At 52.2% G+C, this 25,510-nt stretch overlaps 2 protein-coding genes across 9 annotated transcripts in view; one reads left to right on the top strand and one right to left on the bottom strand.

The window, feature by feature from the left end:
- The window catches only part of TPCN1 (two pore segment channel 1), a 58,761-nt gene that overhangs the window by 23,846 nt on the left and 9,405 nt on the right, over positions 1 to 25,510 (top strand). For all 6 annotated transcript variants that reach the window (XM_045776280.2, XM_045776272.2, XM_045776276.2 and 3 more), the window contains 17 exons: positions 5,255 to 5,370; positions 10,599 to 10,775; positions 11,144 to 11,257; positions 12,060 to 12,190; positions 13,026 to 13,114; positions 14,690 to 14,724; positions 15,428 to 15,486; positions 15,744 to 15,843; positions 18,348 to 18,464; positions 18,720 to 18,844; positions 19,629 to 19,677; positions 20,196 to 20,259; positions 21,110 to 21,154; positions 23,176 to 23,232; positions 23,312 to 23,365; positions 23,525 to 23,597; positions 24,562 to 24,669. In XM_045776280.2, coding sequence (XP_045632236.1) covers positions 5,255 to 5,370; positions 10,599 to 10,775; positions 11,144 to 11,257; positions 12,060 to 12,190; positions 13,026 to 13,114; positions 14,690 to 14,724; positions 15,428 to 15,486; positions 15,744 to 15,843; positions 18,348 to 18,464; positions 18,720 to 18,844; positions 19,629 to 19,677; positions 20,196 to 20,259; positions 21,110 to 21,154; positions 23,176 to 23,232; positions 23,312 to 23,365; positions 23,525 to 23,597; positions 24,562 to 24,669 — 1,513 coding nt within the window. The remainder of the gene's footprint in view (positions 1 to 5,254; positions 5,371 to 10,598; positions 10,776 to 11,143; positions 11,258 to 12,059; positions 12,191 to 13,025; positions 13,115 to 14,689; positions 14,725 to 15,427; positions 15,487 to 15,743; positions 15,844 to 18,347; positions 18,465 to 18,719; positions 18,845 to 19,628; positions 19,678 to 20,195; positions 20,260 to 21,109; positions 21,155 to 23,175; positions 23,233 to 23,311; positions 23,366 to 23,524; positions 23,598 to 24,561; positions 24,670 to 25,510) is intronic.
- The window catches only part of SLC8B1 (solute carrier family 8 member B1), a 33,350-nt gene continuing 32,504 nt past the window's right edge, over positions 24,665 to 25,510 (bottom strand). For 2 of the 3 annotated variants that reach the window (XM_087857324.1, XM_087857327.1), the window contains 2 exons: positions 25,098 to 25,181; positions 24,665 to 24,896 (listed from right to left, as the gene is read on the bottom strand). In XM_087857324.1, the coding sequence (XP_087713450.1) occupies positions 24,708 to 24,896; positions 25,098 to 25,181 (273 nt within the window). In that variant the 3' untranslated portion in view covers positions 24,665 to 24,707. Of the gene's footprint in view, positions 24,897 to 25,032; positions 25,182 to 25,510 lie in introns of all 3 variants that reach the window. The other variant, XM_087857326.1, reaches the window with a different exon arrangement.

The raw sequence follows: 25,510 nt of genomic DNA, 5'->3' as shown, positions 1-25,510 counted from the left end.
CTCCAACAAGATGCCTGGGGTCAGGTGGCCTGGAAAGCCTGGGGCAGTGGAGCCAGTCCGATGGCTAGTGCTGTCTTGTAGGTGAAAGGCAGGAGGCCAGCGAGGGTGGGGAGTGGAAATGGGTTTGGGAGAGGAGCCCTGCCAGAGCCGGTGACTCACTGGCCAGGATGGTGGAGAGAAAGGCAGTGTCAAAGCTTTCCATCAAAGGCTGGAAGCCTGCTCCTTCTCCCCGTCCCAGTGGTCCCTGTGGATTTCAGAAATGGGAGGGAGCTGTTGTTTGTGGCTTTGAGGAGAAGATGCCAGAGGGCACCTGCAAAGCCGCTGGTGTGGGTGTGAGTGAGGTGCGCGGGTAGCAAGGAGTGACTCGCGCTGGAGGATACTATAGCCGCCCCCCACCCCACCCCACCCCCGGTCACAGTGGTGTGCGGTCGAAGTGGGGAAGGCTAGAGGGGAGGAACTAGGAGGGCTGAGGGATCTCCTGGGTGGGAGGAAGAAGCTGGATCCATCTGCTGAGAGCCCCAAGAGGGAGGAAGGGCTGAGGAGGTTCGCACGGAGGGCCTCTGAGGCAGGGGCTCACACAGATGCCAGCATCCGGCACCGGCTGGGAGAGTGGCACTAATGTCCGCTGCCATCTGTGTCGGCTCATCGCCGCCCACCCCACACCGGCCCCGTTATTTCTTTCACCTAGGACTGCTGTGGCGCGGGCCAGGCTCCTGCTGCGGCGTGTGAAGGTCGCGGAGGACGAGCGCAGGCACGAGAGGTCACAGCACCGTCTAGCTGCCTGCCGGCGGCTTCTCCTACTGGGGAGGCCCATTCCGGCTCCTGCTTCCCTGGTCCACACCAGCACATCCAGGAAGGAGGTTTGACCTTCTCCTGTCTGCGCCTAGGGCTTCATTCTTCCAGAAATGGACACTGGGAGTGGAGTCGGGGAGTGTCGGCCTCGGGCAGCGAAGGACCAGAATGGTCAAGGGCGAGCTGCAGCCAGATGTGCCTCCTCCTGCTTGTAACGTCGTTGAGGGACGGGACTGCAGCTCTGTGTTTCAGCCTTTTGGCACTACCCTGACACCCTTTCTAGGCTTCCGTTTCTTGAGAGGCACGTAGCCTGCTGATGAGGAACTAACCACCCAGTTCGGTGTCCCAGCCCTGCTTCCCGCTCGCTGCTTGGCCTCAGGAATGTGCCTGGCCTTTCTGCAGCTTAGTTTCCTCAAGTCTGAAGGGGAATAATAGTACCTCCTTCATAGGCTTGTCGGGAGCATTGCACAGGTCAGTTGGTAGAAAGCACTTAGATACGTGTCAGTTATCTATCGCTATACAGCAGAGCATCCTAAAACACAGTGCTGAAGATACTGCCTTGAGATATTTTGAGCAAGAACCTGCAGTTTGGGTAGGGCCCAATGGAGGGGCTTATCTCTGTGCCACACGGCGTCAGTTTGGACACTTGTCTGGGGCTAGAGGATCTGGTTTTGAGATGGCTCATTCAGCTGACTGGCAAGTTGCAGGCTGTTGGCTGGGCACTCAGCTGGGCTGTGGACAGGGGGCCTTGCTTCTTCTCCATGGGCCTGTCCACCACACAACATGGTGGCTAGGGTCCAGGAGCAAGGGTCCCAGTAGAAAAAGGTGGGGCCTTATGACCTAGCCTCAGAAGTCATTAGCATTATGTCCTCCATCCTGCGTTGGTCAAGACAGGCACAAAGTCTCACCTGGTTTCAAGAGGGAGACACAGGCTCCACCTGTTTGTGGGGAAGTGGCAAGGTTCTAGACGAGCACGTAGGATGAAAGATCATGCTGTGGCTAGATTTGGAAAATACAATCTGCCACAGCATAGGTTTTGGCATGCAGGAAGCCTCAACAAATGTTTGTTACCACTGGTTTAAAACCATTGTCAGCTGTCCTTCTTCCCAGACTCCTGTCTCTTAGAGGGTGGTCGTAGAGCATAGTGGTTAAATCCATCTGTTCTGGAGCCAGGCTGCCCCTTAGAGCTGGGTGACCGTGGCTGAGTTGCTTAACCTCCTCGTGCAGTAGCATTTATGATAGTACATACCACTTGGGGTTGTGAGGATTACGTCAGCATGGAGCACAGAACACAGAGCCTGCAAGGAGTGTTAACTCCTGACTTATGTGCTTCATTGGTGCAGCCCCTTCCAGAAGGATCTTCCTAGTTACACATCCTAGCAATGGAGATGAAGCTCAGCGTGGAGTAGGTCTGTGAACTGGAAGTCTCTGCATTTCCAGAAGCCTGAGGTTGGGAAGGGAGAGAGGGAAGTGCACTGTTAAAAGGATAAGGTTCTTATCCTATGCGTGAAGTGACACAGTATCACTTGAAAATAGGCTGTGGTAAATTAAAAATGTGTACCGTAAACCCTGAAGCAACCTCTAAATAAGAAAAGAAAGCATTGTAGCTAAGCCAACAAAGGAGATAAAATGGAATCATAATAAATATTCAGTGATCCAAAAGAAGGCAGAAAAAGGGAACAAAGAACAGATGGCACAACTATAAAAAAAATAGCAAGACGATATATTTAAACCTAACCCTATCAATAATTACATTAAATGTGAGTGATCTAAATAGTCCAATTAAAAGGAGGAGATTATCAGATCGGGGAGGGAAGCAGGATCAAACTATATGCTGCCTCCAAGAAACACAGTTTAAATAAAAAGACACTAAGAGATTAAAAGTAAAGGAATGGAAAAAGCCACACTAATCACTAATCAACAGAAATAATCAAACGCTGGAGTAAATATGTTAATAATAGATAAAGACTGGTGTATATTTTGAGAATGCATGTATGTGTATAGATAAGAACTCTCAAAATTCACAAATAAGAAAATAACCCAAAAAAAGAAACAAGTAAAAGATTTGAAGAGGCTTTAACTAAAACATTACAAATGGCAAATAGGCGCATGAAAAGACGCTCGAGATTATTAGTCCTAATGCATGTTAAAAGCATTAGAACGGTCAAGATTAAGAAGACTGAGCATGCCAGGTGTGGGTGAGGGTGTGGAGGAACGGGGGCTCCCCTGCAGTGCAAGTCATTTGGAAAACAGTCTGGCAGTTTTGTTTTTTTTTTTTAAGATTTTATTTATTTATTCGACAGAGATAGAGACAGCCAGCGAGAGAGGGAACACAAGCAGGGGGAGTGGGAGAGGAAGAAGCAGGCTCCCAGCGGAGGAGCCTGATGTGGGGCTCGATCCCATAACACCGGGATCACGCCCTGAGCCGAAGGCAGATGCTTAACCGCTGTGCCACCCAGGCGCCCCTGGCAGTTTCTTAAAAAAGTTAAATGTATGATCTAGCTATTTCATCCCCTAGGTATTAACCCTAAAGAATTGAGAGTGTGTGTCCATACATGTTCATAGCAGCTTCATTTGAAACAGCCCCAAACTGGAAGCAGCCTGTCCGCCAACAGGTGAGCGGATGAACTGTGGTACGTCCGTACAGTGGAATACTACTCAGCCAAGACACTGGAATGAGCTACCGATAACACCATTCAGCATGGATGAGTTTCAAAGTAGTGACGCTGAGGGAGAGAAGAAGCCAAACCAAAAAAGCATACATACCCGGTGATTCCATCTGTGTAACATTCTGAGATGCAGATTCAGCTAACAGTGACAGTGCAGATCAGTGATTGCCTGGGTGTCGATGGGCAGGGGCGGGGCTTGAAGGGGTGTTGGATGTGGGATCTTGATTGTAGTGATGGTTTCATAAGTGTGTGCATATATCGGAACATAGCAAATTGTGCGCTTTACTGTGTCTCAAACATACCTACATAAAATTGTTTTTAGAAGTGGGTGAAGAAGAGCTTTGCAGGACCCGACTGCCCTTGGCTGGCAGTTCAAGTGTAGAAGGACCAGGTATGACCCTGCAGCCTTAGGACCCCTGCCACTTTCCTCCCCTTTCCTGTCTGGTGGTGAGCTTTACACATTTGCTTCCTACCACCTCTGCGTATCTCCTTATCCAAACATACTTCATTATTTTTCTGTAGGTGAATCAGTTTGAGTGTGAATTATGGGCAACCAGATTCTCATCCTAGATGATGATAAAAGTTTCCAATAAATTAATTTGTTGAAAGTCATTTCTTGGTGCCTTTGCTTACCATGTATCAGTAGACACACTTGAGGGTTGGGACAAACTCAATTCAGACAGGCTTAAGTATAAGAGGATCTTTATAGGCTCAGATTTTGGAAATGCCAGGAGGTGGATATCAGGTACATCTCAATGCTGGGGTGGAACTAATGTTACCTCTGTGATTCTTTTGTTCTCTGTTGGCTTTCTTCTCAGGCAGGCTTCCCTCACGTGGTGGGGAGGCAGCTACCCGCAGCAGCAGGGGAAGAGCCCCTCCTTCCCGAGCGGTCCAGGAAAAGGTCCAAATTCAGTCCTCATTGGCTGGGCTTGGGACAGCATCCCTGCCTGGGCCAATGACTGTCTGGGGAAACGAGGTGCTTTTATGGCACCTGCCCCGGAGCCAAGGGTGGAGCCGGCCAGAGACAAAGAATGGGTGGAGAGTAGGGAGAGGATGTTCTCCGAAGGCAGATGGGGTCAGTGTTATTGGAAGTAGAGGCATGGGTGTCAGCAGGGAAAAAATACAGATGACCCTGCACCGGGGAACAAATCCAATTATTTTTGTTTTCACCAAGTAGAATATTAACATGCTTCCAAAAGTCAAAAGTGTAAAAAAAAGGGGCGCCTGGGTGACTCGTTGGTTAAGCGTCCGACTCTTGATTTCGGCTCAGGTCATGATCTCAGGGTCATGGGATCGGGCCCCGCGTCAGCAGGCTCCACGCTCAGTACAAAGTCTGCTTGAGATTCTCTCTCTTCCCCTCCCTCTCCCCTTCCTCCTGCTCACTCTCTCTCTCTCTCTAAAATAAATAAATCTTTTAAAAAAGTGTTCAAAAAGATCACTCCCTTTGAGTGAGACTTCTGTGCTGCTCCCCACACCCCTTGGAGGTAAATTTATCCTTCTTATTTCTTTTCGTAAAGATAGATATCCACACGTTTTCCTGTTTCCTTTTTTTTTTTTTTACACAAAAGTAGTACATTATATGTATTCTTTTACACTTGCTTTTTCATTTAACAAGAGAATGAAAAGCATTTTTAATTAGCCACACTAATCCTTGCTATTATTCCATGGATGGAGCATTGACTTGTAGATAATGGGATATATGTGTGAGGATACAAGCCTTTTCTACTGGTGAATGGTCTCTTTATCCTCTTGAGCTGGGGTTGTAAGTGAATCCCTCTCCTCTTCCTATGCAGATGGAGGCAGCTATGCCGTCCACGACTCCCGGACCCCCAGTCTAGGCTCAGGGGGTGAGAGTCCCACCGGACACAACTGGGAGATCAATTATCAAGAGGCAGCAATCTACCTCCAGGTGAGTATCTCTGATCAGAATCTGTTTCTGGTGCGGGTTGACCGAGTCGCATAGCCAGGGCTCTGTTCATCCCAGAAATTCATTTCTGGCTCCAGTTCTTGTCCCTACTCCGTGTGTGAGCTTCTCATCTATAAGATGGGGAGAGCCAATGTGATCATGCCCAGATAGGGAGGGTGATGTGCCTGGGCTTTCTTGTGACCCCCAGTACGTGGCCCTGCCTGCCCCCGAGTCTCCCTGAGTCTATCCACTTGGCCTTCCCTGCCCTGGTCCCCCTTCTCAGGGGCACACTGGCAGCCAGTTCTCCGGGGGCGGGGGGGGGGCTTCTTTAAATACGTAACACTATAGCAGTGCTTTGTAAGCCCGCTATGGGAACTTAGAGACCTTTCTTCCTTTCCTATTAACTTGCTGTTGCTTTCGTGTTTGCTGTTTCTTGCTTGGTACTTGGTTGTTTTGGGGGTTTTTTTCTCTTTAAAATAAATACTTTATAGAAGTGATACATGCTTGTTGTGGTAAGTTTAGGCACAAAGGGGCTGTGGAAAAAAACATTCACCTAAGTCACTGTCAACATTATTGAAGAATAATACATAGGTTTTATGTGTTTTGTAAAGTAATCGTAAGGTCATGTGGTATCTACAGTTGTATAGCCTTTTTTTCCATAGTGTGCAACAGAAGCTTTTTTCTTAATGTTATTATAACTCTTATAAACGAATTTTAATGACTTTATAATTATATCTGGTAAATGTATCCTAATTTACTTAAACTATCCTGGTAAGTCTTTATATTTTCCCTTTTTATGCTTTCCTTATTATATATTATGCATTTCCCTATTATAAATTATAATCCAAGGACCATCTATGCAAAGAGCTATTTCTCTCTCTTTCTCTAATATCCAGGATTATGTCATTAGGAAAGCTTCTAGGAAGTGGAATTACCAGATGGAAGGAATCAACATTGTTAGGGCCCTTGGCGTACAGTTATCGAGTGTTCTCCAAAGGGGATATTGCCTCTTAACTGCCCGTCTCACTGCCTATGGCATTGCCATTGTAATCTTGCCATTCTTGTCACTGTAAGATTTCTGTTTCTCGTGCGCACAGAGTAAGAGTCTAGGTGAGGAAATGGAATCTTTCTGAAATTCATTTAAATAATAATTTTCCCTAATCTTTTCTCTTTGAAGCAGCTCTTACGTTGCAAGTATGTGTTTTGTTACTTCTTTTGAAAGATTTCGTTACGTTTGGATATTTGTTTGGTAGTCGTTCAGTCGTCTTTAGGCTTCTCATGTTTTATGCAGTGTCACATGAGTCGTACCCCTCAGCAGGTACGTTCCGATCCAGGTTAAGGCAATAGAAATGTTTCAGGGGGGGCGCCTGGGTGGCACAGCGGTTAAGCGTCTGCCTTCGGCTCAGGGCGTGATCCCGGCGTTCTGGGATCGAGCCCCACATCAGGCTCCTGCACTGTGAGCCTGCTTCTTCCTCTCCCACTCCCCCTGCTTGTGTTCCCTCTCTCGCTGGCTGTCTCTATCTCTGTGGAATAAATAAATAAAAAATCTTAAAAAAAAAAAAAAGAAAGAAAGAAATGTTTCAGGGACATTTTGGCGAGCTCAGGCATGCCGGTTGATGATCTGGCAGGGTCCCCCAGGGTCACCCCGTGCACTGTCACCTTCTCCAAGCTTGACTAGATGCTGGAGAAGAGCACGGGATGGATCAAAACACAGAGTTAGGATGGCCTGGGGGACTTAAGAAGTCTGGTAATCCCTTCTCTTCTTAAGCGGCTGAGAACATTAGTAATAAAAATATCTATTTTTAAGTGGGCCCCATTCTAACAACCGCGCCCCCCCCCCAAGGTGGTTTGATCATCTCCCATTTACAGAAGCAACTGACACTCAGGGGAGCTAAAGGAATCCAAGGCCACCCAGTTAGTAAGTCACAGAGCGTGGATTTAAACCATGTCTTGCTCACCTCCCAGGGATGCTTTTTCTACTGTACGTTGTTGCTTCATTTTTATACCTGACCACATGTATCCATTTGAAGATGGGCCATGTGGTTGTGGAAGAAGGGACTACAGGACTGCAGGTGTAGTGCGATGATTTTTGTATAACATTTATGCATGTATACACACTCACACACCTATTTAGGCTCACACACGTATATAGCAACATATACCTGTATGTGCCCGTGCACATGCGCACAGACCCCACTCACATCTGGAAGGTTACTCATCTAAATAGTAAAGGTGATTATCTTTGGCTGACAGAATTTTTACTGCCTTATAATCCTGTGTGTTGTTTGAAGGATCTTACCAGCAATGCATCATTGGAAATATAATAAAAATAAAAGCAGAACCCAGATGCCTGGGAACAGTGGTTGTGGCTGTTTCTGAGGGGTGGGGGCTGTAGCTGGTGTCAGATGGTTGTTTTCCTGCTCTGCGGCTGAGCAGCTGGTTGGTGTGCTTGGGTCATTGGCCCCTTGCCACTTGGAGGGTACTTGGTGCCTGTGGTTTCCTCTCTTCCCCAGTTTTACCTGTTGACTCGCTTATCCTCCAGAGCCATGTGCTCTGCTCTGCTCTGCAGTCGCAGTGCCTCCAAGACAATACTGGTTTCTTGGGTGGAATTTCTGTCCCAGGGAGCAGAGAGCGAAGCCAGAAGTCATACACAACTGGCCTGTCGTCTTATTTCTCCTAATCTAGTTCATGATCAACAGCGAGGAAACTAGGCCAGTGTTCTCCTTGGTTTTTGGATCAGAATTCAGTGCCATGAGTAATATTTCCCTCTGTCCTTGGTGCTGGAGACCTTGTCTTTTGTCTCCCCTGGCAATTCCTCGTCTGAGAGGTAAAACCTGAGCCCCCTTGTCCGTGGTCTCTGCTAGCCAGACCTTCAGGCCTGGCTATTTACTGGAAGACATTACCCGAGAATTGCATTTTCTAGTAATCTAAGCCAGAAGCTTCCCAGTCTCCCCCTGCGTGTCCCCCCAGCCACGGCGGTGCTGGTAGAAACCACAACTCTGCACAGATCACAGGGCTGCGAGCGAAGCTTGCCCAGCGTGCCCGCTGTTTGACTGCCGGGATGTTTGTTCTCTTTGTCTGGCCTGCCCCTGTTGAGTCTGTGGTTTGTCTTTATTTTTTGGTAATGAGGGTAGTGATGTGTTGGCTTCAGGGAAGTGATTCGCTCAAAACTACCCTGCAAACCACAGCCGAGGTCAGAGCTCCCCGCCCCACAGCTACTGGGCCGTTCCTGGGCTGATCTTTGGCAGGAGTGGGTCATCGTACCAAACATCCATTAAACACCTACTGTGTGTCCCAGGCACCATGCTGGGTGAGACTTGACAACATCCCGTGCCAGGCCAGAGTGCTTTCCACAGCGCAGTGCGCCCCTCTGGGCCAGTGCCCTCCTTCCTGCTGGCCTGCAGCTTCGGCAGGAATCACTGTGGAGTGTGTGAGTCTCACCTCCCTGGAATAAGGGTTGTGAGGATGGGGAGGGTGGCCTTCATTCCAGAAGAGCCGAATAGATGGAATAGTTGAAGGTCTGACCTCATTCCAGGACAGCTGGAGTGCTTCCAGAGGGCTCTGGGTCGGGGGACCTGGCTGTCCATTCTGGCTCCGCTACTTTCTCCTCCAGGAAATGAAGCCAGTGGGAAACGTCTATGCTGAGCATTCGTGCTGGAAGTGAATGAGCTAGGTGCTCTCAACTCAGCATGACGTTTGGGGCCGGATAACTCTTTGTGGTGGAGGCGTCTCCCGTGCATTTTAGGCTGTTGAGTGGCACCCCTGGGATTTGCACACTAGTTGCCAGGAGCACCCCCAGGGGTGATGAGCGGACGTCTCCCGGCCAGGTTGGGGTGGGGGAGGTGTGGCAGCATCGCTCCCAGTTCGGAAGCACTAAAGCAAGGTGAGGCATGCAGAGCCTTACCAAGTAAGTTTCCACTGCACGTTGGCTGCTGGATGGGGTGCAGATGTGATGGAGCGGGTGAGGTGGGGTGACCCTCATCCCTGGCCCACCAATTCCAGGGAGGCAGTGAAGACACCTCCCCTTCCCCCAACCATGACCAGAAGGCTGACCCTAATGGGGGGGTGGCCCTGGAATGTCATCTGCTTATAGTCACAAGTAGACCGCTCCGGGGCTCCGTCACTTAGTCTCTGCATCAGCAGCCGGAGGCTCGTCACGGAGCCAGGGTGCGGGACCCGACTGCCCAGTTCCGTAAGCTCAGGTGCTACTGAAGCTTCTGTAGCTCGATTTTCTCATCTGTCAAATGGGATAATAAAAGTACCCACCTGAGAGGGCCATGGTCAGGAGTAAAGGAGGGTCTAGGACTCAGGTAAGGGACTGAGCATGGTGCCTGGTCTGGTGGGCATTCAGTAAGGGTCAGCCCCTGTCCCGTTACTGTTGGAGCACGGGAATCAGGGCAAGGCCTGTCCTTGTGCAGGGGTTAGGAAATGAGGTGAAATAGTCAAGAAAGTTGGAAGCAGAACATACATATATATATAGTGAAGGTATTCTCAGGCTCCTTCTCAATGTTAGTATCATTTATAATCAGAATAACAGGTAACATCTGCAGGAGCCTACTGTACACCAGCCACCGTCCTAAGTGTCTTGCAGGAACCCTATGAGTAAGTACACGTGTTAGCCCATTGGTAGTTGGAGAGGGGGAAGGAACTTCCTGAGCGTTCTTCAGGGAGGAGCGGGGAAGCCAGGACTCAGCCGTGTTTGCTCACCCCAGACCCCCAGTTCCTTACGTTCCACAGACACTTCTGAGAGCGGGAGTTTGGCCTGAGGGGCTCACATGTGTCGCCGCTGTTCGGTCTCTTGGCACTATTCATTCTTTGATTCTTCCAGGTGGTTTTTAGGAAGGATCCCCATCAGCAGACTGATAGGGGTGCGGTTTGGTGAAGATAATATTTTGTTTAAAAAAAAAGATTTTATTTATTTATTTGAGAGAGAGAGCCTACAAGCAGGGGGAGCAGCTGGCAGAGGGAGAAGCAGGCTCCCCGCTGAGCAAGGAGCCTGATGCGGGACTTGGTCCCAGGACCCTGGGATCATGACCTGAGCCGAAGGCAGACGCTTAACCGACTGAACCACCTAGGCACCCCAAAGATAATACTTTTGATCTCCCATCATCTTCCATCTCTGGCCCGACTCTTTGCTCATCTGCCAGGGGCCTCCTTCTCTCCGCTGCCCACGGCACCTCAAGGTGTCTCGTCCTGAGGCCCGTTCACCCACCCTGCTCTCGTTTCCTCAGGAAGGCGAGAATAATGACAAGTTCTTCACCCACCCCAAGAACGCCAAAGCACTGGCGGCCTACCTCTTCGCACACAACCACCTCTTCTACCTGATGGAGCTGTCCACAGCCCTGCTCCTGCTGCTGCTCTCCCTGTGTGAGGCCCCTGCTGTCCCCGCACTCCGGCTTGGCATTTACGTGAGTGTCCGCGTGGCATGCCTGACAGGGAACATTCTGGAAGGGCAGATACTATGAGCTGATGTAAAACAGAGAGGCTCTGGAGTGTCATAGAGGCCTCACGAGCAGCAGTGGATCACCAGTCTTGCCTGGGGACCCTGCTGGAATGAATGTACCCCCCCCCCCCACTGTGATACAGCTCACTGGTAAATTCCAGGGAGGGGCACCATCTGATTGCCTCACTTAGGACCATGGGTCACACCGTGGCTCCCGGTGAGCAGTGCACCTGATTAGCCTGGGTTGGGGTGGGGGGTAGCCAGGTGTGACCACCGGTCAGGGAGACAGTGGGGCTGGTGATGCAGCCTCTCCCCCGTACCCTTTGGTTGCAGGTCCACGCGACCCTGGAGCTGTTCGCCCTGATGGTGGTTGTGTTTGAACTCTGCATGAAGTTGCGGTGGCTGGGCCTCCATACCTTCATCCGGCACAAACGGACCATGGTCAAGGTGATGGGCCCATCTCCGTATGGCCTTGTCTCTCATGGCACCTTCAAGCCCGTGTCTTCAGTTCAATGCCACAATCCCCCATGGGCTAAGCCCTGCACTCAGACGTGTGACCCTGGGGCCCGTCCTCGTCTTATGGAGCCTTGCTCCAGAGGTCATGGTGATGCCAACAGGAGCCACTGTGATTTGGCATCTAGTGTGTGCCAAGCCCTAGCATGACAGCCTTTGTGGGAGATGTGTTACTGTTCCCAGTTTACACCCTGCCACCCGGATGAGAATGGGACCTAAATCCCAGAGGCCTGGGATTCAAACCCAGGTCTGTCTGGCCTCCAAGCCCACGCTGATCAACAACCAGTAACCTATAGCTCTCTCTGTGCAGTGAGTAGGAATGTGGCAGAGTGCGCTTTGCTGTATAAAAAGCACGCATACTTGTCCAGGAGAATGTGCCCCAGGAATGGCAGATCAGCATGCCCGGTGGGCCCCAGCGGTGTGGGGAGAGCTGAAGGCGCAGGGCGGGCAGACGTGGCCGGGCAGAGTGGCAGTTTTGCTCGAAGTACTACCCATCGAGCTTCTGGGAGCTCTGCCTGTGGCTTCTCTCTCCTGGGACCACACGTCTGTGTCAGCGGCCACAGGGCTTGTCTCCAGGGACTGCTTGATGTTGGGGGAGGCCTGACAGAGAGCTGGAGAGAAGGGAAAGGCCTCTTGAGGCCAGAGTGGGCAGGATCTGGCCAGCCCGCTGTTCTGGGTATTTGGGAGGGAGCTGGGTTAGAGGGGCTGATGGTGCTCTGTGCCTGTCCTCCCCCAGACCTCCGTGCTGGTGGTGCAGTTCGTCGAGGCCATCGTGGTGTTGGTACGGCAGACGTCCCACGTGCGTGTGACCCGGGCGCTGCGCTGCATTTTCCTGGTGGACTGTCGGTACTGTGGAGGCGTCCGGCGGTAAGGCCTGGGGGACGAGACGGTCGCTATCTTGGCCTGGCCTGGACCCTCTGGGCCCATGGAGCGGGACCCAGTGAGTCAAGTAGTGATAAGATCAGTCCTGCACTCTGGAAGAACATAAGCACGCTCGCTTCCCTCGGCCACTCGACCCGCACGGAGCGGAAGGCAGGAATCTGCTCAGTTTGGTTTCCCGGCACTGGGTCTGGGGCTCTTTCCCGTCTTCCCCGCAGCCTTCTGGAGCTGGCTTCTCTCTCTGAGCACATTAGTTGCTCAAATACAGCAGTGGCGGCAGCCCGAAGCAGGCCACTCCTGAGAGGCCAAGTGATTCAGCAGGCTGACACCCCCACAGAGCCTGGGGGGCTGGACTCAGCCTGCCCTCCAGCCTGAAGTTAAGCTTAGTTCTGAAGAACCCATCTGGAAAATCTCTTGGCTGGGGCACTGTTGGTGAGAGCAGGCTAGCAGTTCATTCTTCAGGCCCATTGTCAAAGAGCTGGAAGCAAGCGTCCCGGGAGTAGGTGGCCCCGAAATGTCTTCATGCATCCCACGTCCCGCTCGGGGAAGCCTTGTGCCGAAGGCCGTGCACTTGGCCTCCTGCCCTTCCCTCCATTAGTCACAGGGCCCTTGTCTGCTGGGGCTACGAGCAGGGGGAGGGGCTGCGTGTGCCACACCTGCCCCCGGTCTTCCCTCTCGCCCCCTGCGTGCAAGTCCTCCGGGAAAACGCTAATGCAGCAGGACTTAGTGTTGTGTGAATCAGGAGCCCCAGGCCCCCAGCTCGCCCGTGGTGTCCCAGACAGCGCTACCCGCTTCACCCCTTCCTGCCCCGCTCTCTCCCCAGCAACCTGCGGCAGATCTTCCAGTCCCTGCCGCCCTTCATGGACATCCTCCTGCTGCTGCTCTTCTTCATGGTCATTTTCGCCATCCTTGGTGAGTCCCCTGCGCCCCAGGGCCCGGCAGCCTCTAAAAAGCGAATTCACAGTTGAAGAAACATTGACTTTGACAGTGTCAGAAGTCCAGAAGGCTTTTAAAGTGGTTAAACCCCATTTAACCATCAACTTCGGAGAGGCAGTGTTAGGAATAAAATGGAAGCCACCCCTGTATCTTTCCGTGAGGTCGATTCCCTTTCCCCTCAGAGGTCCCGCCTGACCTAGGCTTACCATCGCACACATATCTTTATAGTTTTACTTCCTGTTTCCTTAAATCACAAATAAGTGTGATTGCTTTGCATATGGGAACATTTTACATACATGGTTATGTAACGGGCGCGCGCCCTCCTGCGAAGTTTCTTCTGTTTTCGCTATTACACGTCACACTGCTGGGAACACTCACTCATCTCCTGGTGTACGAGAGTTTCTTTAGGGCGTGTGCCTAGGACGGTAGCAAGTGCACACTCCAGCCTCCCCAGGTTTCAAAGCAAGATCGTGGCCTTTCTAACCCTGAGGAAGCCTTGCCTCTTCAGGTAAGGCCAAGTATTTACGTGACAGCCACATCCAGACACAGGGCTCAGACAGTGGGGACCGTGGGACATGGCTGGGAAGCCTGGGGTCCCTTCTCTGGTCCTGGAATGGTGAAGACAGTGGATCCAGAGAGCCCTGCCTCTAAGGCCAGCGCCTCGGGCCCTTCTGACTGCTGTGTTCCGAGCCATTGGCTCCCGTGTCACCTACCCTCCCCCCCGCCACTTCCAGTCTCTGTGGAGTCTCCTTTGTGCTCCAAGGGGGCTACTTCCCTTGTCCCACTCAGGGGACTTCGAGGACTCGGGGGAATAGCCTATTCCAGGAGGGAGATACTGACGGTGTTCCCACCGCAGGACCCTGGGCTGGAGGAGAACAAGGGGATCCCTTTGGAACGGTTACTTGGCTGTCATGTTCCCAAAACCAAAATTGCAAACCAGCAGTCTGGATTCCAAACCCAGCCTGTGGATGAGTTTTATCTGGTCTGAAAATGTTGAGCCAACATTTAAAAATTAGATTTGTTGCTTGAAAATATAAATTTCCAGCCCTGAAAATTTTTTTTTTTTAATTAAAAAAGGGAGATGGGATTGACGAACGACATTGTGTTAGTTTTAGGTGCACAACGTAATGCCTTGGTACTTGTGTGTATCGTGAAGTGATCACCACAGTCAGTCTCCTTAACGTCCATCACCACACACACACTTACAGTTGCTTTTTTTCTTGTGATGAGAACTTTTAAGATCTACTCTCTGAGCAACTTCCAAATATATGATAGAGTGTTGTTACCTAGTCGCCATGCTGTACGTCCAGGCTTTTCAAACAGTAGACCCACTGGTTCTTAGGCCACATTCCCAAATGGCAGCATTTCTGCTGTGTCCAGGCACACCTGCTCCTTTAGACAGCACGGCGTGTTCTCCAGAATTCCGCAGTCCCCACCACTCCCTGACGCTCTCCCTCTGCCCCTGCGCTTGTTTACGTGTATTTGTGCAATCCTTTGACGTCTGGATGGGACCTCTGCTCTAACCTTTTTATGGTTTCTGCCACCTTCTAGGTTTCTACTTGTTCTCCCCTAATCCTTCAGATCCCGTAAGTAATCTCTGTATTTGTCTGTTTCTTTTGTTGTTGTTCGTTGTGGTTTTTTGTTTTGTTTTTGTTTTTGTTTTTTAGAGAGAGAGCATGTGCATGCATGGGAGGGGGGCCCAGGGAGAAAGAGAATCTCAAGCAAGCTCCCCACCAACATGGGGCTTGATCCCATGACCCTGAGATCATGACCCGAGCTGAAATCAGATGCTTAACCGGCTGAGCCATCCAGGCGTCCCTGTTTCTTTTTTTATGTGGGGCCTTTCCCCTCCGGCAGGGTGGCCAGCGTGACGCCCTGGACACATTAGGAAGGTCTCTCAGCATAATTTATGGTGCTGGAAAGTTCCTGTCACCCCTACTTGAACCGCTGCGTTCCTTAAGTGCCGAGGGAATCCCCTTTCCTGCCCTTGAGACGCATGTTTCCAGGATCAGATCTGGAACAGTTGGTGAAGGAGCAGTGGAGGGGAGCCAAGCCGATGGTGCAGACATGTGATTCTCTAGGAAAAGAGTCCCAGTCAGTTGTCTGCTTCTGCCAGAAGCACGGAGTTCAGGAAGGCGGAGGCGGCTGGACTCCACATTTGCTCCTTCCTCTGTCCTCCTCAGGAGTCCTTGGGAGGAGGGGGGAGGGAGGGGCAGGCTGGGGCGCTCCAGGTGGCCCATGGCGGCCTGTTCCTGGTGCCAGTGCATCTTCTGCCTTCTTTCCTTGCAGTACTTCAGCACGCTGGAGAACAGCATCGTCAGTCTGTTTGTCCTTCTGACCACAGCCAAGTGAGTGTGGGCTGGGCTTGGGCTTGGGCCCTCTGCTAGTGCCCCAGGGTCTTTCCTTTTCAGCCAAGAATGTTCCACACCTGAGCACAGACGGGTGCCCGGGGAGGGAGGTGGCCCGATGAGCTCGAAGCCCAGGGACGGAGAGGAGGGGAAGGTGGGGTGGGGCCGGGAAGGCAGAAAAGAGAGAGGTCTTCTGGGAAGATGGAGAATGGGAGAAAGCAGAGGCAGGGCCCTGCGGTCATGCTCCGCAAATCCAGTTTCCCAGATGTGATGATGCCCTCCTACTCCCGGAACCCCTGGTCCTGTGTCTTCTTCATCGTCTACCTCTCCATCGAGCTGTACTTCATCATGAACCTGGTGAGTGAGCATGCGTCACGCCCCCCCCCCCCCCCCGCTGGGGGTTCCATCCCAACCGGCACAGCACCAGGCACCGCGAGAATGGGCAATAGGGGCCCTCTCGGCCTCCTTTGGGGCAGGGGTCCCAGGCCGTGGTCAAGTGTGGCGTGGCGCCAGGCGCCCTGTCGGGACTTGAGTCCTGCTGGTTACAGTGGTAGCAGCCTCCCCGGGGCAGTCCTGCCATTGCCGTTAGCATTAGAGCCAGCCTGTTAGGTCAGGCTGCCCTGGGGCCTCTCCTTCGCCAGCAAACACGGGTCAGAATAACTATAAAAGCTGGTTGGGGAGCCTGGGTGGCTCAGTCGGTTGAGCGACCAACTCTTAATTTCAGCTCAGGTTATGATCTCGGGGTCACGAGATTCTCTCTCTTCCCCTCCCCGCCACCCAGGTCACACACACGTATGTGCACACTTGCGCGCTCTCTCTCTCTCTCTCTCAAAATAAATTAGTAAATAAACTAACTATAAAAGCTGGGCACTAATGACGTTGTGGCCGGGCAGCGGGCAAGGTACTTTATATAACAAGGATTAAATGATTTATCCCAAAAACCCTGGAGCTGCTGGTACGGTTCTCAACTTATCGATGAGGAAACTGAGGCCAGACCAGCAGAGTGACTTGCCCACAGCTGCACAGCTCAGGGTGGCCCGGCGAGGTGGTCGGATCGCAGAGCCCCACTCTTCCCCACCCTGTCCTGCTGCACCCACGTGTCTGTTTCCACCCCCGAGTGGGAACCATTAGAAAATCCAGCACAGGACCCACTCTGCTAAGGAGAAGGTAACGTCCTGGGACCTTTGAGGTGTTTGCTGAGGCCCAGCGGGCCTCCAGGAAGGTTCCTGCCATCAGCAGATTGCCCCGAAGATGAGGCCATTAGGCCCATGTTGAGACCACACGTCAATGCCAGAACTATCGGAGAGGCTTTATCAAGTCTTGTGGTTATTTTTAATTTATTTATCATTTTAAAAAAAGATTTTATTTATGTATTTGACAGAGAGAGGGAGCACAAGCAGGGGGTCAGGCAGGGAGAGGGAGAAGCAGGCTCCCTGCTGAGCAAGGAGCCTGACACGGAACTTGATCCCTGGACCCCAGGATCATGACCTGAGCTGAAGGCAGACACCTAGCCGACTGAGCCACCCAGGCTCCCTTATGTTTATTTTTAATTTTTTTTAAAGATTTTATTTTTAAGTAATCTCTACACCCAACGTGGGGCTGGAACTCACAACCCCGAGATCAAGAGTCACACGCTCTACCAGCTGAGCCAGCCAGGCGCCCCAAGTCTTGCATTTATTTTTACACTTCTGAAGAGCGTTCTTACACTGCTCACCACAGTCAGGGCCAGGGTAGAAATGGAAAGCACTCACCCGGGATAGACTTGTGCAATGTCCTAAAAACTTGAAGTCTTAAAAAGGAAAATATTTTCCTTTTTTATTCTTCCAAAACCAAAATGTTGGCTATCTTTATATGTGTTATAGTTCTTACATACTGTTGTTAGTTTAGAATCATAAAAATATATTCTGTGTAACTGATTTGCTTCAATTTGTAATATATTTAGAGCTGTGAAAATCTAGGGCATGGGTCAGCAAACTGCAGCCTGCTGGCCAAAGCCAGCCCACCGCCTGTTTCTATAAATAAAGTTTTATTGGCACACAGCCATGTCCATTTGTTTATGCATCATCTGTGGCTGGTCTCATGCTACAGCTGCAGGGTTGCGTAGTTTCAACAGACACCATCTGGCCTTCACAGCCTAAAATATTTGCTATCTGTCCCTCTACAGAAAAAGTTTGCTGACCCTCCCTTGATCTAAAAGGGGAAAAATGGGAGACCAATTTGAAGGGATGGAAAAGACAAGAGAGTTTCCCTCAAAATATTTTTGAGAGAAAAAGAAAGTGTTTCCACAAAAGGTTTTTTTTCAGTTCTGCTCCCGCCCTCCCGCTGCCCTTTGATGATGCAGACTGTATCGTTAATACGCCAGTTCTGGAATTAGGCAGCCTGGGAATGTTGTGCCCTGGAGGACAGGCTACCCCACTGCCCTGATTTCCGGGGCCAGGCGTGGAGCTGTGACTCGCCGGGAACAAGGGGACGCAGGAGGAAGCATCACGTGCAGCGGTGTTCCTTCCTGACCGATCTTGGGATGGGCACAGGTTCCCCGGCCATGATGCTTGGCTGAACTGGGTGTAGAACCCAGTGTGTTCCTCTCGCCGCTTCCCCTTAGAACGCTGCCCAGCCAGTCGTAAGCTTAGGCGGAGAGGAGCACCTTGGGAAAGTATAATAATGACTTCATGTATCCGAAGAGAGAAAATTTACAAGTGGCAGTGGATGGCCTTCCTCTGCTGATGCTTGGAGACAAACTTCCTATATGAGGGGCAGGTGGGAGGGTCTTCTCAAGCCCCTCTTCTGGGGTGGCTGGAACTGCCCAACCCCTTGAGGCCCCACCCCGCAGGGGAACCAGGTCTTGTATTCTTCGTTCACAGCTTCTGGCCGTGGTGTTCGACACCTTCAATGACATTGAGAAACGCAAGTTCAAGTCTCTGCTGCTGCATAAGCGAACCGCCATCCAGCATGCCTACCGCCTGCTCATCAGCCAACGGGTAGGGAGGGGTGGGGGCCGGGCCGGGCAGGGGACTGGTCCCTGCTGCCCCTCACTTGCCCCGAGCAGCCCCCTAAGCACGGCAGGGCCAGCAGCTTTAGAAACCAGCAGTTCTGCCCCTGGGAGAACACGAGCGAGCCAGGTGCCCTGGGATCCCTTGCTATCCTGGGGGTCCCAAGGGGCTGCTCCTCAGGGAAGGGGCATCTGGGCCCTGCATTTTCCTGCGTTCACGCAGCCATCTGCCCTCTTCCCGCAGAGGCCCGCCGGCATCTCGTACAGGCAGTTTGAAGGCCTGATGCGCTTCTACAGGCCCCGGATGAGTGCCAGGGAGCGTTATCTGACTTTCAAGGCCCTGAATCAGAGCAACACACCTCTGCTCAGGTAAGAGTGGACGCCAGGTGGGGCGGGGTGGCCAGAGGCATTCGTGAGAGGGAGCTGGAGCAGGCAAGGGCCCCAGGAGGTGGGTGGGCAAAGAAGCTTGTTAGAGACTAGTTTTCCCCACAGAGATTCTTCTACGTGTAGACGGTATTATTCATCAGGTTTCTTTTAACAAGTCACAAAAGCCCAGCCCAAACCCAACTCAAGCTGGCTTGACAAAAAAGGAATCCATTGGCTCATGAAATGGACTGGCCCCACCACTCGCTCTCAGCCCTGAGTGAGCAGAGCCACAGAGCCGGTGAACACACACACACACACACACACATACACACACACAGAGCCCTGGCAGAGCCTCCAGAACCAGCCCTGAGATCTCATGGGCAGTCTTGGTCTTCCAGACTGCTGATGATCGGAGCCCTTCTTTCTGGGAAAGGAAGCAGGTCTGCTGTAGAAACACGAGGAACCGAGCTCTGTTTGGGCTGAACTCAGTCCCCGATGTTCCATTAAGGCCTCTGCTAGAGGAGGCTCTATCCCTGTCCATCTAAGAGTTACAGTCATCCAGGGGGATTAAAGCTGTCTGTGGTCAGCGTAGACAAAGCAGATTCGGTACGCATGGCACCTGGAGGGAGGAAATTCAATGCCCCCAGGTAAGGGTCCCTGGGGCCCTGAGGTGTTGAAACTCGCAGATGTCCCCCCACATTGAAGGGGACCATGGGTGGACAAGGGAGACCTGAGCTCAGAGGGAACAGGTTCTGATTTTTTTACCTTTTCATGTGGCTTATAACAGCCTGAAGGACTTTTATGATATCTACGAAGTTGCTGCCTTGAAATGGAAGGTGAGTGCTCGTGCGGGACCAAAGACCAGGGAGCCAGAGACGGAGTGGGGCCGGCTGCTGGGGGTGGGGGGGGCTGCGGCCCAGGTCCTTCCCTGCTAGAACAGCTCAGCTCTAGGCTTGGCACCCCGCACTGTGGGATTACAGGTGGCCCCCCATGGACCCTGACAGTTGCACTGTCGCTTCCTGGTTAAGAACACTGAACCTCGGGTAGACCCCATTAGTCACGGACATCAGGCAAGTTACCGAACCTTCCCAAGGCCTGTCTCACCTGGGAAATGGGAGAACGATGATCCCTATCTACAGTTATTTTCAGGATTACATAAAAAGAAGGCATGTGCGCAGCTCCATTTACAAGCTCAGCGGACAGCGGCATCGTTGTTATTTCGATCCTTGGGTATTTTCATTGTTCCCCAAGTTAGCCAGGGGAGCAGGGAAGGAAAGCGGCAGCCTGGCCCCCAGGGCGAGGTGCTGGACACCGGTCCTCACACCCCCTCTCCATGGCCCTGTTTCCTGGCCAGGCCAAGAGAAATAGAGAACACTGGTTTGATGAGCTTCCCAGGACCGCATTCCTCATCTTCAAAGGTAAGGTTGAGCTGAGTGTGACATCTGGGCAGCTGGAGACAGATGGAGGTTTCCAGAGACCACAGATGAGCATTCGAAGAGCATGCTCACAGGGTGTGTGTGCGTGCGTCTGAGTGTCTGTGTGTGTACGAGAGACAGACAGTGTGGTCAGCCCAGCAGGCAAATACGTATGGTTTTTAAAAGGCGGTAGGATTACATTATTGATTCTCTTCTCAAACCTGCCTTTGTCCCTCATAGTGTACTCCGACCATCCTGCTGTGGCAGGACGCATAGTGAGCCCAGATGACACCATGCTTGCCCGGCATGAAATTCCAGATTCTAACATCCAAGTGTTACCCCTGAATTGAATGCCAGTTTTGAAGTTCCATGGAGGGGCATGGTCAGCTTGCAGGGGATTTCTTGTGCAAAAAACCTGAAGCCTTGGGTGTAGGCCATTAGGAACAAGAGTCAGGACAGGGTATCCTATTTTGTGATTTCTTTTGCAGCTAGGGCTTTGGGTACCGCTGTTAGTCCATATTCTTCAGAGGGTTTTCCATCCCATGGAGGGATAGTTAACTCAAGTGGTTGAATGTAGTCTCGGGTCGAGGCCAGCAGCAAGTTAAGGTTAGCAGTGACCAGCCAGGCTTCGCTCTGCTCCATTCTGGCTCCGAGCTGCCCGGGCTCTCCCCAGAGCAGCCGTTGGCTGTGTGGTCTTGCCTGAGCACAAGCGTGGGGTCACTCTCAGAGCACGCCCTCCTTCCTCACCCTTGGGCATAAACACCCCGATTGCTCACGTGTGAGAAGTGTGCCGTAGGGGAATGTGTCCTTGCAAATGAAGATTTTGATGTTAACATTTCTTCTCTTCAAATAGGAATTAATATCCTTGTGAAGTCCAAGGCCTTCCAGTATTTCATGTGTAAGTGTGAAATACCACAGCTCCAGGCCCCTTCCTGCCTGACTCTCTTACCGTTCCGGAAGGTGGAGAGGCAGGAGATTAGCCCTGCAGTCGTGTGGTTGACTTTTTATTATAGAAAATTCCAAGCATGTGTAAAAGTGGGGAGAGGATAACGAGCATCCACGTACCCATCACCCTGCTTCAACGGCCGTCACCCATGGCCAGTCTTTCTGTCCGTCTGTACCCTCACTGTGGCCCATCTTGCCCTCCCTAGACCTGGAGATTTTGGAAGCAGACTTCAGAACCACGGGATGTGGTTGTTTGCCCTGTCAAGTCTGTTTCAATCTGTAGGTTTCTCTTCCATCCCTTTTCTCCGTCTTGTGACATCCCATTTCTCCGTCTCATTTTTGCCATGTTCCTCTGTTGTTTATTTCCCGTCATCTGGTAGTTCTTTCTAGAGTTGTGTTGTCTAGTGTGGTAGCAATTTGCCATGTGTGGCTATTTAAATTTAAGCAACTAAAATGAAAAAAGCCACAGAAGCCACATCTCAAGTACTCAGTCACCACATACAGCTACCGACTACCAGTTGGACAGCACAGAGGAGGAAATTTCCGTCGTCGTAGGAAGTCCTCTTGGACAGCACTAATGGAAAGGCCTGGTTGCATTCAGTCTTTCTAAGGAGCTCTGGTTCCATTTAGTGGGAAATGGTGCTTAGAGACCAGTTTGAAATGCTAAAGGTGCTCACGGCTTGGAGTTGGTTATTATTTCTAGGGCTTTCCATGGACAGAGATAGGATTTTGTTTTTAAAAATAAACCATATCGGGAGTTTATCCTGACTTTCCTAATTCAAATTCAGGACTGTTGTGTTTTTACCAAACTTCCTCATTCTTTCATATCCAAATTCCCCCCCCCCGCCAGTCTTAAAATCCTGGTTCCCAACACCACTTACACAATTACTCATTCGCTGTACCCCACAGTAGACTCATAACCGTCTCCAGACAGTGCTCCCAACACAGTCCCAGCAACACAGCGCTGAGAACACTCCTTTGGGGACATACGTTCACATGACGGGTGTTACAATCACCTGTAGTAGTCCTTTCTCCACGTGGGGGTGTCAGCAACTGGACACACATTCAGGTTTCTTTATTCCATTTTATTTTTGATTTTCAGCGATTGCTTTTTTTTACATCTAACTTTGTTTTATGTAAATTATCTACATGGTTCCAAGTCAGATCTATAAAACCAAGTGTATTTAAGGATGTCTCATTTGCATCCTGTCAAACCTCCTCCAATGGATAACCTTTATTTTGGTTTCTTCTTCCATTTTTTAAAAACTATAAGTAGATACATACATAAGCCTATGCCCATGTCTTCAATCAATGATGGCATACTTCATACACTTTTCTCCACCTTGCTTTTTTTAGTTAACACTATACCCCAGAGGCCACTGCCCACCAACAGACAGAGAGTTGATACTTCACTGTTTCCTGAACGTGTCACAGTTGCTCCAGCCAGTCCCCTCTTGATCATTTAGGGCACGTCTAGGTTTTTGCTCTCACGAACAGTTCGCCAGCAAATGGCTTGCAGGACACATTGTTCTGTGTTTTGCTAGTCTCTCACGGGGCGGATCGCTAGAAGTGGGATTGGTATGGAAAAGGCCAAATGAATAGGTAATTTTGCTAACTAGTTCCTGCAGTCATCTTCAAGTCGCCTGTCCCCAGGGAAGAGCAACCATTCTAATGCTCAAACTTTGACACCGACTTGGAATGACCTGTAGGTTTTACTGAAACAACTGGTATCCCCACGGTGACATAGAGTGTGTTTTTGGAAACCTGTGACCATTTTCTAAGTGAAACCACTGGTTGATGTAACTCATGTAAAAGCACGAAGGGGAAGGAAGCCATCCATCACGTGGGTGTGTGGGGCATCCCCCGGGGGCTGCCGGGAAGGTAGCTGGGGCAAGGGGGGAGGTGCTGCGGCTGTGAGCTCTAGATTTGCACTCCCATCTGTGTTTTCTCTCTTACGGGCCTGTCCGTTTGCAGACTTGGTGGTGGCAGTCAACGGGGTCTGGATCCTCGTGGAGACCTTCATGCTGAAAGGTGAGCCCTGGCTGGGGGACCGGCCCGTCCGGTGGGCACACCTGGCCCACCGCCTGACCTCCCGCCTCTTATCTCGCAGGCGGGAACTTCTTCTCCAAGCACGTGCCCTGGAGTTACGTCGTCTTTCTGACTAGTAGGTTTCTGAACGTGGCTTTGCTGAACTGCTTGTCTTAAACACCAGCCTGTGGGGGAGGCTGCAGACCCCAGAAGAGCCTCAGTGGGAAACCGAGCCAGGCCAGGTGTGGGAGGGGCCGCGGTCGGGCCACTACTAACTGCATCCTCCTGTTCCCAGTCTACGGGGTGGAGCTGTTCCTGAAGGTTGCTGGCCTTGGCCCCGTGGAATACCTGTCCTCCGGGTGGAATCTGTGAGTGGTGCGCGTGTTTCCTAACCACATCCGAGACTGAGGGAGCCGCAGCTCCTCTCCCTCCACACCCACAGCATGCACGGCGGTCTGCAGCACAGGAGGAGGGGCGGAGGACAGGACAAGGCCTTTGTCTCCTGGAGCAGTTGTACCTGTGGCTCTGGGACTCGCCAGGGTCAGGCCTTGTCTTACTCTCAGGCCCCCCTTGCCCATTCCTCCGAGACAGGGCCTTTTAAGGGTCCTTAGGCTGGCTGGCTCTAACTAGTCATTGAGTCCCTGCACCGATCGCCAACAACTAAGCTCTTTTCTGCCCCATAAAAACCATGATTGCAACAGAGAAGGAAGCTCCCCCACCGACCTTGGTCAACCGCTAGCTGGGGGTGGTGAAGAGACCCGAGCAGCTCTTGTCCCCATTCCACTGAGACCTCTGAGGCCGCTTACCTCCCACTTAAGGGAACTCACCCACGAAATCAGGCTATACTCACGAGGTCTTGGTCTTGGCAGACAGTCCAAAGAGCAGTAGCGGGATGCTGTTTTCAGGGTGTTCACGCATGTCTGCCGAAGAGAGAAGGCCCCTGTCTTGAGCAGGGCTGGCTGGCTGGCCTCACGGGGAATCCGACCTGCCCATCCTGCCCCTTCCCTCAGTAACCTCATCGGGGTCAGAGGTTGCCCATGTAACCTGACATCTGCCGTTAGACCAGTGCAGGACCTTCAGGAGGGGGGTTTCTGGGCATCTCTGATCGCTGCTGCGTGTGCTGTGCCTGGGGGTCCAGCCAAGCCGGCCTCAGAAACCGCAGAGGGGCAGGGAGCTACTTCCCGAGCTGAGCTGCTGCCGGCTCTTGCTCTTGCCGGGGTGGGCACGTGGGCTTCTCGGAAGGGAGCATGGACAACAGGGCTGGGGAGCAGGGAGCTGCGGGAGGGAGGTGGGCCCGGGCAGGCCGAATGGACTGTGGCTTCTCCCTCCCAGGTTCGACTTCTCGGTCACGGTGTTCGCCTTCCTGGGACTGCTGGCTCTGGCCTTCAACATGGAGCCCTTTTATTTCATAGTGGTCCTGCGTCCTCTCCAGCTGCTGAGGTGACAGGGGCAGGGGCAGGGCAGGGAAAGCCTTGGGACTAGTCTGGGACGTGGCTGGAAGGCACCAGAAGATTCACAAGCCTGGGGTCAGGTTCACCCCACTGCGGAGGCACCGGCCCCTGTCTGTACCTGTGCGGGTGTGCGGCCTGCCAGCCTCCTCGCATCACAGGGATGGTAGCCTCTGACCGTGGAGGGGAAGCACGGCCCACGGCGCGGGTGACCTCAGCCTGCAGCCACAGAGACACATGCGCTCATTCATAAACCAGAAGGCCACAGCCTCCGAGGGTGCAAGGGGAGTTTTGAGGGGCCCCCATGCTTTTCTGGCACAGCTTCTTGTCAAGAAAAACCCTCCCTGGGTCTCACCTTTACCAGAGAGATGGCTGTGGGGAATCAGTAAGGGGCACTGCTCCATGGACCCCCCCCCTTACCACCTGGGGGTCATGAGCTCTTGGTGTCTTCAGAAGCCTGGGTCTCCTTGTGGGTATCCGGCCACGATCCCATACGTGTCCTTCCTGGGAGGAGAGGTGGAGGTAGGGATAGTGGTCAGGGGCCGTGTCTCTCTAGAGGACCCCACGGCCATGCCCCAGTGGTAGTGGCCGGGGTTGGGGGAATGTCCACTTCCTTCCCATACACGGTGGCCGGTTCCTGACCGCTGAGCCGCTGTGCCCCTGGCTCCTGTGCAGGCGTGGCTTCTGTTCTCTTCTTGCCTCTCCGTCCTGGGCGAGGCCTTGCCCCCCTCGGAGCCTCCTGGCTCTGCTGGTAAATGGCGGCGAACAGCCGCTGCTGCCTGCTCCCCCAAGGAGGAGACCGGGGAGATGCCACCGGGCGGGCGGCAGGGAGG

Source organism: Ursus americanus, chromosome 30, assembly GCF_024610735.1.
Source record: "Ursus americanus isolate L20-20 chromosome 30, mUrsAme1.1.p, whole genome shotgun sequence".
Taxonomy (NCBI): domain Eukaryota; kingdom Metazoa; phylum Chordata; class Mammalia; order Carnivora; family Ursidae; genus Ursus; species Ursus americanus.
Note: the sequence above shows the minus strand (reverse complement) of the source record. Positions and strands in the feature narration are given on the sequence as shown.